At 39.8% G+C, this 11,230-nt stretch overlaps 1 protein-coding gene across 1 annotated transcript; it reads left to right on the top strand.

Annotated features, from left to right (window-relative positions):
- Positions 1–1,728: 1,728 nt before the first annotated feature.
- LOC132087350 (granulocyte-macrophage colony-stimulating factor receptor subunit alpha-like) lies at positions 1,729–4,128 on the top strand. The gene is made up of 4 exons (XM_059493446.1): positions 1,729–1,872; positions 2,873–3,002; positions 3,094–3,269; positions 3,648–4,128. Exons 2-4 carry the CDS (start codon positions 2,875–2,877, stop codon positions 3,854–3,856), a joined length of 513 nt encoding a protein of 170 aa, XP_059349429.1. The 5' UTR covers positions 1,729–1,872; positions 2,873–2,874; the 3' UTR covers positions 3,857–4,128.
- The last annotated feature ends 7,102 nt before the right edge of the window (positions 4,129–11,230 follow it).

Raw genomic sequence — 11,230 nt, 5'->3', positions numbered from 1 at the left:
CTTCACTATACCTGTTCACTTTACACTACATGTGTTGAGGAGAAGACACCATGTCAGATATCCTCTTTGTGGTGCTGCTTAGCCTCAGCAATAACTCATTATAACTAATATTTACAATCAACATGAGATCATGAACCCAGAAAATGACTGCCCACTTCTAGTTCATCAGTCACCAATCTCACACCCTAGCCAGAATCCAGAAAGAAGAAATACTCATGAGCTGGGCATTTCTGGGTCTCTGGAAGGTAAGCCCTTTTTGTCTCCAGGGAAGACAGCACTGACCTGCCTTTGGTTTCCTCTCTTGGACAGAACTATATCCTCCTAGTCATCTGTGAATAGCTGATACATAAGAACTACTGCTGATGTGGTTAAATCATTCCATATGTCAATAAAGAAGCTGTAGGATTGGAATGACCTCAGCATTTTGATAAAGGCAATTTTTTATATATATATATATATATGTGTGTGTGTGTATAAATATAATTATATATATAATTGTATATACAATTGTAATATATTATATATATTATATAATATAAAGGCCATATATAGTAGCCAAGGAATGGAAGTGTTAGAGAAGCACATGGACCATTCTCTTTCATGCAAGTTTTTAACTCCAAGAAGAAAGAATCTGCATGTTTTTAAGGGGAAATGTTGACATATCTTGATGTTTGAAAACAGTCATATTTTCTAGTGATGCTTCAATTTCAATGTGAAGAAATGAAATTACTTTACATGGATTTTAAATCTCCATATTAAGCAAATTTCATTGCCTTCTGTGAAACAAAGCCTTTCAGGGTTTAAAGGAGCTTTTGATGTTTTATGCTGTTTATAATAACTCTCCTCTTTAGAAAATGCATGACTGTGACACAAGAAGGTAATAAATGCCCAAGAGCAGGGCCTGGAGTGGCTGTTTGTAGTTGGATGCTTACTACCTGCAATTTTTTTCTGCTTTAGTGGCAGTTTGTAGTTTGGCTATTTTCACATCGGGAGAAATGAAATGAGGACAAATGCACATCACACTTTCTAGTAGTTATATATCTTATCTGAAGGTATCATATCCAAGATTTGAAATCCCCTTTTTCCATCTGCTTAAAGAACATTTACAGTTTACACTGTCATTTCCCTGGGAACCCCCACAGACCTGGTTCTCCCTGCCCAGTCCCTGGAGCTTCCCCCACCATGCCCGGAGCCCAGGACCCCACATCAGCCCCCGGATCCATCAGCCCCAGCCCAGTGGTGCCACAGCAGGGCCGTTTTCCAGGTTCCCCCAGCCCTGCCCTGCCTGGACACGGCCCCTCCAAGCCGGGCCCACCCTCAGGCCCATGGCCCATCCCAGTCCGCCAGGAGGTGCCTGGTGGTCAGGGCCGAGGCTGCCCTGGGCCCACAGCTGCCCTGATCTGGGCTGGAGGTGGGGTGGGCTGGGACTGCCAGGCCTCACCCTGATGGCCTCCATGGAGAATCTCCATCTTCCATCCCCCAGAGGTGTTTTGTATGGAGACATGCCTTGTACTCCTCAGTATTGTTTAGAGCTAGAGAGAAACACCTGTAAATTTAAGCACTTGCTGGATACCCAAACACCACCATACTCTGGTGCCACAAAAGGGGAAATTTAACCAGCTAACTTCTTGTTCACATTATAAGAAACCCTGAGTTGGGCAATTACAAAATTTGCTATGAATCAGGGGGGAAGTGATGAACATTTGTTTTGCAACACTTCCGATGCTAAGATGGTTCCCCAAAACACAAGCAGCAAGGGAGACAGCCCTATTTATAGTTATACAGCCTTTTAAAATATAGTCTTTCCATCTTCTCTGAACCTGAAGATTGTAATAGAAAGATAAACGAGGTAAAGACATTTTGAAATAAAAGGTAGGTCCGTCTTTTTCTTTCCAACTGTTTTGTTTGCTGAGGTATTTACTGAGTCTCTAGGAAGTCCAAGACTGGAGGGATGTCTGGTTGTCAGAGACAAAATCTAAAAAGCTGCCAGAGGAATATACTGAACTAAGTTAAATGAAGTTTTTTTTTTTACAAATAAACTACCTGCTGCATGCTAAGAAAGATCCTAGACACAATTTTGAATTTTACTGGGTTTAATACTGAATTTTTAGAAGTGAGAGACTGTTCCTCAGTCACAGAATCATATTCACAGAATGATTTGGGTTGGAGAGGACCTTGAAGATCACTTAGTTCCAGCCCCTTCAGGGATGAGTTCCAGTACACCTGATTGCTCAATGTTCCAACAAACCCAGTCTTGAATACTTCCAAGGATGGTGCATCCAAGCTTCTCTGGGCAACTTGTTCTATTGCCTCACCGCCCTCACAGTAAATGTTTTCTTCCTTGTATCTGATCTACATCCTTGAAAGAACATGAACTAACACCCTCAGCAAACATACCACATTCAGCATTGAGCAACTTGAGTTGATAGATATTGCTGTGACCTATTTTGATATTTTCTGCTGGCAGCTTTTTACCCACGTGCCTGACCCCTATTCACCCTTGACTTTGTATATAGCAGATAGAAAAACAATCTTTAGACCTTAAAATAGCAGCCATCCAATGTAAGTCTATAAAGTTTATGCAGTGCTCCTGAGATCACCAGCTCTTTTTCCCACACACATTGTTTTATTGCAGCTATAATCACACCTTTGGGGGATTTACCCCTAAAAATTTCTTCATTGCATCTATCAGGGCAAATATCTTTCAGTGTTAGAAAATAAAATGAAATGAGTGATTCCTTTCAAACCAAGTCATTCCATTCAAACCAAGCAATAGCAGCAGGTGTCTAACATAGCTGAGTGTGTGCCATGATCCTCCAGCTTGGAGGAGTCACATGATTTTTCCTCACCATGGATATTCCTGGGTTTGCAGGCATGAAGGGCTCAGCCATTGAAAACTTCTCCTGTGTGATTTATAACATCTTCCTCATGAACTGCACTTGGCAGGCAGGAAGGGATGCTCCAGCAGACACACAGTATTTTCTCTACTGGCAGCAGTCAAGGTAAGTAGGTCTGCTTGAGACAGGGAAGTCTGAATTCTCACTCAACACATCACAGTGCTCATGTTTAACTAAAATACTTTGCTGTATGCAGAGGTGAAGAGGAGATGGAATGTGAGCTTTACATTAAAGATGAAAATTTCAGAAATGTGGGATGCATCTTCCAAAACGTGAGCATAGGGATTGAAAAAGCTTACTTCCTAGTGAATGGGTCTAGCAACAACTCCCTGATCCAGTTCTATGATGAGTACATTGACCTGTATAAAATTGGTAAGTCAATGATTTATTTTATCTTTATTTCAATGTCTGTATGAAAATAGTAGGGCATTTATCCCTGAGAAGAAGCTATGTACCCTGTCTCACCTAGAGTTGAGAGTAAGAGGCTGTGGCTTCCTCAAGGAAACCTATTCCCCAGGCAAAAGACAAAGAGGGGAATCAAACAGGAAAGCTCACAGCTGCATTATGTCCCAGGTTCTTTGGCAATCTACCTTAAAAGTTTTAGGTTTTTCTCAAGCAAAGTCCACAAGTCTTAAAAAACTGTACTTTTCCTTGCTGCCCTGTCAGTGATGGCCAAACACCTCTCAATAGAAGAGAGAGGAGACATTTTAGAAGTTTATCTGAGCACTAATTTCTGCTTTTCTTTGCCAGTGGAGATAACATACAGGACACTGTACCCTGGAGTAAATGAATTAAGACATGTACAACATACCTTAGGCATGGCTGCTGTACTTGAAAGCATCCTGCGCTGTCACTGTTTCTGCAGCAAAATCTCACTGAAAATGTCAAACTGGTTCTGGTATTGTGCTAAAAGATTGAACAGAAAAGGTTTTGTTCTAGAAGAAGAAACTGAGCTGTAATGTCACGCTTGGCTGATAAAACAACCTGCTCTTCAACCAAGTAGCCCATCACAAACAGGTCAGGCCTGTGCCTAACGACTGATGTAAAGTAGTATTCTAGCTCATATTAAACTTTCTTCCATTTTGTCACCCTTTCTGCCATGAGTGACTGTTTTCTGCTGTTCCAATAATCAAAATATAAAGGTTCTCATACTTCTGCTTACATTTGTGAAGTGAGGGGCAATGCATGAAGAAGCTGGCTAGACTATTAAAAATTTAGTGTCTTTCTTAAATTTTGTATGGCTATTTCTTTTGCTAGGAGGGAATAAACTGCATAGTTCACAACAGATTGAAGGCAAAACCTTCATGTCACAGAAGCATTATGAGGAGGCTTAGAGAAAAAAAAGATCTTTAAATTTCTTACTTTAGAGATAGCAGCAGCTAGTTCATCCACAGTAATAAAGTCTCCTAAAAAGAAGACAGTATTTTACCTTACTCCTCTAGAAAAATAAATGGAGGGGATTGTTTCTTTGTATGCTCCTGTATCATGTTTTGTGTCTTAGTCCCTTTTCTTTTTTTCTATGATCCTGTGTACATGATTTAGAAAACATTGGTCTTTATTTCTAACAGGTCCTAAGAAAAATAGATATAAACAAGTATCTTTGTTCATAGAAGTGTTACTTGCAATTTCACTCTCTTTCATCAAATTAAAAAGAGATCAAGTGATTTTAATTATTTGAATTCTTGGTTATATCATTTCAGAAAAGCTCATGCCTCCATCAAATATCACAGTCACCTGTGATGAACTTAAAAATGATTGCATAATTCAATGGCAACGACCCCAAATAAGTCATTCTAGCAAAGACATGTGTTTTAAATATGAAATTAACATAAAGTATAAGGTAAGAATGTCCTCACTTACACTTAACATTAATTAATATATTTACATTTACCAATACACATGAGTGAAAAATAAATAAGTCTCTCTTCTCTGATGTAGCCTTCCCCATACATAGTGCCTTATTCCTTTGTGACTGCACTTTTCAGGTCCATACCAAATCCTGCTCTGCCATACTGCCCCATTGTTATGTTTTTTTAATCCCTGCCTCCTTGAGTAAGACACTGCTAGAGATACACTGGATGTCTGGGACAGTCCCAGAGGAGAAGCATGGTTAAACAATATTCAAACACATCACAACTTAGTGACAGTGCTTAGAAAAGACACTTCTTTCACTAAAATTTGTTGGAGTTGCCCTGGATTGGAGTATTTCCAGTGGAAACTGGATCTCTGTGGAAGTCCAGAGCTGAGCTTTAAAGAGTGAAAAGGGAAATGTGCATTTACTTAACAATTTTGAATTAATAGAAATGAATGGAATATCTCCATGTATGAAATGCAAATAGTTTACTGAGATATAAGCATCACACCTGTTGGTCCAAAAGTTGAGGGTTTATAATGATTAAACAAAAGGAAAATAAATGTGAGAGAAAGCAGAAAGGCAGTGTGATTAAGGACAGGATAGTGGGGGGTGACCTCGGCTTTACAAGTTTTTTGGCAGCACCAGGGAGGGAATGAGATTTCTGTGCTCTGCGGCAAGGGTAGATGCAACCACTGCGGCAGAACTGCACCGGAACGCCACAGGGTGGCAGACAGAGACCACAAAGGAAAAATCTTTGTAGTCTGGACCACCTACTTAGCGGTTAATTGAAGGCATTCTGGAATTTCTTAGTCTGGGTTGAGTTTACTATTTCACAGACAAATCTTTTTGCAAACTTAGCTTAACTGCCGTGAAATAGCATTACTTCTCTGAATCACTTGGCTGTTGTAACAAAGAAACATAATTGAAAACTCTGCTTGACATTGGAATAAAATCTACTGCAGTAAAGCAATACATACTTTTTAATAACTTTTAATACATGTAGCATTAATTTTACAAAGAGTACTCAGTTCATACTTTGTCTGAATTTTCTAGCTATTTTTCATCATCATTAGCAGCTTTCACCAAGCTAATTATGTCAAGGTACAGCAATTATTCCAGCAATTGAGCACTGGCTCCTGTGACGCTTATCAGATGCAGCTATAATCACATCTTTGGAAGATTTACCCATAAAAATTTCTTCTGCCAAACTTATTGCCTTATCACTGACAGCTCTGCTGATCTGTCCTCTGATGCCTACACACAAGTTCTCTCACTGGTTCATTATTTATCCCGAGACAGAGCTCTGTGCATACAAGGCACTCCTTTATACACAGCAGAAGGCCCAGTTGCTCAAATCTGTTCACAAGGATGCCATCACCCTCTTTGGAGAGATGTATCCCATTCCTGCCCAGTAGCTCCTCTTTCTCAAAAAGGATCCCAAGGTCACAGAAGACAAAGCCCTGCCTGTGACAGCAGCTATTCAGCCAGGCATTGACCTGCTGAATGACTGCAATTCTGCTCAAGCCTTTCTCTCTCAGTGGAAGCCCTGAGGAGACACCATCGGGACTTCCTGCCCTTCACCTTCCCCCCCAGTGCTCTGTAATCACTTCACTGAAAACTTTCAGGTTACCCCTGCACCAAGAAAGAAGAACAAGGGGTTCATTGGCCAGATATTTGTCCTAGATTGATCCCTGTGCATAATTTAGCTTGACTGCGGATACTAGAAGGTGTCCTGGACAGCAGCTTGCATTATAAAGTCTTAGAATGGCTTGGGTTGGAAGTGACCTCAAAGACCATCTAATTCAATCCCCCTGCCATGGCAGGAACACCTTTCACTGGACCAAGTTACTCAGAGCCCCATTCAACCCCCTGAACTCTTCCAGGGACATCCACGCCTTCTCTGGGCAGTCTGTCCCAGTGCCTCACCACCAGCACAGTAAAGAATTTCTTCCTGATATCTAATCTAAACCTACCCTCCTTCACCTTAAGACCATCCCCCATGTGCTATCAGTACATACCCTTGAGAAAAATTCCCTCTTCAGCCTTCCTGTAGGACCCTTTAGGTGCTGGAAGGTGCCAGAAGCTCTCCCCAGAGCCTTTTCTTCTCCAGGCTGAACAGCCTCATTTCCAGATGCCACATGAGCATGCATGCAATTATTTGAAAAAATAAGTCTGGATTGTTTGATTAATTAATTAATTAATTAGTATTCTAAAATGATGTATTGCAAAATAATTACAAAAATACCAAACTAGTTGTCTAATGGAGAGGATATAGTCTGCAGTCATTAGTTGTGTGTGGTCAGTACATTATGTTGTAGTTATTATGACTATTCAAACAACATGAGCAAATTTTATTCTAGCTATCAAAAATGTAGTGGAGGACAACCTAAAATATATGTGAATCCATGCCAGTCCCAAATATTTTTATCTAAAAGAAAACCAAATAATATTTATATAATATTTGCAATTACATACAGCAACATTTATTGTAGTATTAAAACATTAGATGCAAAAGTAAAGGTTTATGTCACAGATTATTTCTTTGTTTTTTTTTTCCTGGTGTCTATAAAGATAAACTTATAGTTTTCATTTAGGTCTGGTTTGCTTTGTGTTTCAATCTGAAATAAAATTTGAATCTCAACTGTGATGACAAGGAAAACAAATATCTTACCATAGCAGAATTAATTACTATGTAAACTTGGCATTGTAGATGAATTAGATTTTAGATACTAAATGTTAAGACAAATCGCTAGTTCTTCCAAACAAACCAAGAAGTACATAAGAAAGAGAATGCAGAAAAATGGGACACTAGATAAAAATTAATTATTCTTGTAACATTAAACAAGCAATGATAAAAATAAAGTTATCTGCTTTTCTTTTGCTTTCAATTTACAGGATAATCCTAAAGGAAAACCCATATATACTTCCATACAAGTGAGTCTGTTTGTTTATTAATCAGCAATACATGTTCATTTCATTATAAACTGTGAAAAGTAAATACATGAAAATATCTTTAAATCAGTATGTGCTCAGTGCCCTATGCTTTATGGGAACCTTCTCTATGGATTTCATGAATGCATCAAACTGCTAAATCATCATGGCATATGTAATTTATTATACATCCAGGGGCAGAACTTTATTGCTTTTCTGTTAAGTATTTTGAAAAATCTCCCATTTTTCATTATATTGTCCACTCTCTTTCTTAAATATTTGGAGCAGACTTTGAAGTTACACATCACTGACTACAGAGAAAAGATAAAGTATCTCCTAGGAATTCAATTTTGTTTATGAGAAACATAGACCACAAAAGTCCTTTTGGGATGGAGGCTGTCATCCAGGTATGCTGCACCTGCTTTTAATCAGTGCAGCTTGAACATCCCACCTCTATGCAAAAGCCACCAAGAGCAAGAGTATTATATTAAATTCTGGTAACAGTGAGTATTGCAGTCATCTACTTATTTTACAGGTTTGGCTGGAAAGTTAAGCTTTTTCTGAAAACTCATAATGCAGAGACTGAGGCAGGTGCACAGACGCCTCATTCCTCAAATCACTCAGTTCTAGCAGTAGTAAAATGAAATGGTTAAAGAGAATTTTCTACCTCTCTATGTGCTATGGGAAGTTATCAATAAATCAAACCGTATCATAAGAAATCACAGATTATACTTTTATAGTGTAAAAGATCAAATGCTTCTAAATGTAAAAAGTTGCATCAGTGTCAGGTTATTTTTGAGATACATATTTGTGTATATATTATACAAATAATAATAATGATTTCTTTTTTCTCTGTAACAGCAGTCTTCTTTAATAAGCAATGCTTTCATAACCTCTTAAAAGTTTCACTGGTAAATGGCATATGCATATTTTCAAGGCATGGAACAAAGAAAAGCAACTCAGTTTTTTGGGTGTTTTTTAGGAAGGGGGAAACAGTAACATATTTCTAAGATCAAATACAAGAAAGAAGTACATCTTGAAAATGAGAGCAGCTGGCAGTGCCTGCTTTGTGAGCCCAGCCTGGGGGGAATGGAGTGCACCTGTTGAGTTTGGTAAGAACAAACCCAAGCCCTGGGCTACTCTTCCCCAGGGATGTGCCATCTACCTCACGCATTGTCACACACCTGTGGACACACACACATGTAAAAAGGGTTGGCAAATGTTTTGTTTCACACTGCACTACAGAGAAGAGTGGGAAGAGACTTAATCGATTTCTTAACATTCTAACACTGGAAATAACATTCAAAATTACACCTTTGCGGCTGTAGTGAGCTCCTGCTTACTCCAGGGGGTGGACAAACAGGATCAATGTTAATTCTTCCCATCAGACATTTCTGCTAAAGTGATAAAAGACAGAATTAATTTTTATACCAAGTGAAACCTTTCAGACTGACATTCAGCACAGTCAGTCCCCACAGCAGATGTTTGACACAGCATGAAGTTCAACAAGACCGAGTTCAAGGTGCTGCACCTGGCTCAGGGCAGCTGCTGGTGCCAATTCAGTCTGGGGGATGGAGGAATTGACAGAGGCTTTGCTGAGAAGGACTCGGGGGTGTTGGTGGATGAGAGGCTGGACATGACCCAGCCATGGGCACTCACAGCCCAGAAAGCCAAATGTGTCCTGGTGTCCATCCAGAGCAGCGTGGGCAGCAGGACCAGGGAGGGGATTGTGCCCCTGCACTCTGGCGAGACCCCACCTGCAGTAATGCATCCAGCTCTGGGGTCCTGAGCACAGGAGGGAGATGGACCTGTTGGAGCAAGTCCAGAGGAGGGTCACAAGATGGATCAGAGGGCTGGAGCAGCTCTCATAGTCTGAGAAAGTTTGGTTTGCTCTAACTGGAAAAGAGAAGGCTCCAGAGACACACTGCTGCACTTGTCCAGCAGGGGCTACAAGAGAGCTGCAGAGGGACTGTGCAAGGACATATAGTTTAAGGGGGAATGGCTTTAAACTGAAAGAGTGTAGATTTAGGTTAGATTTTAGGAAGAAATTCTTCACCATGAGGATGATGAAGCACTGATGGGCTCATGTTGCCCAGAGAGGTTGTGGATGCCCCGTCCCTAAAAGTGTCCAAAGCCAGGCTGGGTCTCTAAGCAATCTGCTCTAGTGGAAGGCATCCCTGCCTGTGACAGAGTGGCTGGAATTAGGATCTCTAAAGGTCACTTCCAATCCAAACTATTCAATGTTCTGTAATTCTATGATCTATGCCTCATATTATGACTGCTATTTCTACTATTGCTACTAATTTATGAATGTTTCTCTTTCAGGAAATGAGGAAATGATATCTTCTTCAGTATGGATTTTACTTGGGGTAGGAGTTGCAACACTCTTAATGGCAATCATCGCAATTTTTCTCTGCAAAAGGTAAACTTAATTTATGCATTTATTTTATTTTATCTCTGTGTATGTAAGACCTGAAGTTTTTAAACAAATAAGGTGGAGGTGTCTCTGTAGGACAGGTAAAATAAACCCCATAAGCGAAACAGAAATGGAAAGAAAATTGTATGATGCACTTTGCATAGAAGTATGCAGTAATTCAGAGAAGATACTGCTCTCCCAGCTTGTCAAAACTTTTACCCCCACTTTTCACTGTTTGTCATGAAATAGCAGGACAAATTTCTTTCTCTGTCTAAGAAGGAAATTTACTACTAGTAAATCTTCAATCAAAAATTAATCTATTACTTTCTAAAATCTTAATGTTTTCCTGATATATGTTCATTCTGTACTGAGATTATGTGTATTTTTCAGTTTACTTCCAAGAGTGAAGAGGAAGATAAGGGCTGGTTCAAGGCTGCAATGGTGTTGGCACATTATGGTTATTCAATTTTAATTTTGTATTCAATATGTTTTGATTTCCAGGACTGGCTGTTTGAAGGCAGCATTTCCACAGATCCCAGGACCAAAACCTGCTTTTTTTACACTGGCTAATACAAATCCAGAGGTATGTTCTCTTTCTATTTTTATATTAAATATGTGAAATACATAAAAGACTCTACTGGCTGAATTTTTTAGTGATAAGGAACTTATTACAGAGGATGGCTCTTCTCTTTGCCATATTCTGAAGAAAAAGAAAAGAAAATCAGCCAGAGAGTTTTTTTAAGGGATGTCAAAGTCAGTGCTCTTCCAGAACCACGGGGTTTCTCCCATTCCAGTCTCAGAGGTGCACAGGCTGATGCTCCCATTGATAGATCCAGGCAGCAGGAAGGGCTGTTCACTTTCCCAACACAAGGACATGGACAATGACACAACGGGGCACAGAGAGGCAGCCAGAAGCAGAACCAGCACAGCTGCCTCTACCAGCACCTCATCAGCATCAGGCTCTAAAATAGGGTCCTGGACATCACAGTCCCCCTGCTACTCCCAGCTGAGCAGGGCTGAATTGGCCAGTGAGATTAGCACATCTCCTCACTCTCTGCAAAAGAAAAGAAAAGAAAAGAAAAGAAAAGAAAAGAAAAGAAAAGAAAAGAAAAGAAAAGAAAAGAAAAGAAA

This window comes from Ammospiza nelsoni, chromosome 2 (assembly GCF_027579445.1).
Source record: "Ammospiza nelsoni isolate bAmmNel1 chromosome 2, bAmmNel1.pri, whole genome shotgun sequence".
NCBI classification, from domain to species: domain Eukaryota; kingdom Metazoa; phylum Chordata; class Aves; order Passeriformes; family Passerellidae; genus Ammospiza; species Ammospiza nelsoni.
Note: the sequence above shows the minus strand (reverse complement) of the source record. Positions and strands in the feature narration are given on the sequence as shown.

Bases quoted from the DNA above. Each gene is read 5' to 3' on its own strand.
- LOC132087350 (XM_059493446.1), top strand. From the start codon at position 2,875: ATGAAGGGCTCAGCCATTGAAAACTTCTCCTGTGTGATTTATAACATC. The intron at 3,003-3,093 runs GTAAGTAGGTCT...TGCTGTATGCAG, and splicing joins CTCTACTGGCAGCAGTCAAG to AGGTGAAGAGGAGATGGAAT. The intron at 3,270-3,647 runs GTAAGTCAATGA...TTTCTTTGCCAG, and splicing joins CATTGACCTGTATAAAATTG to TGGAGATAACATACAGGACA.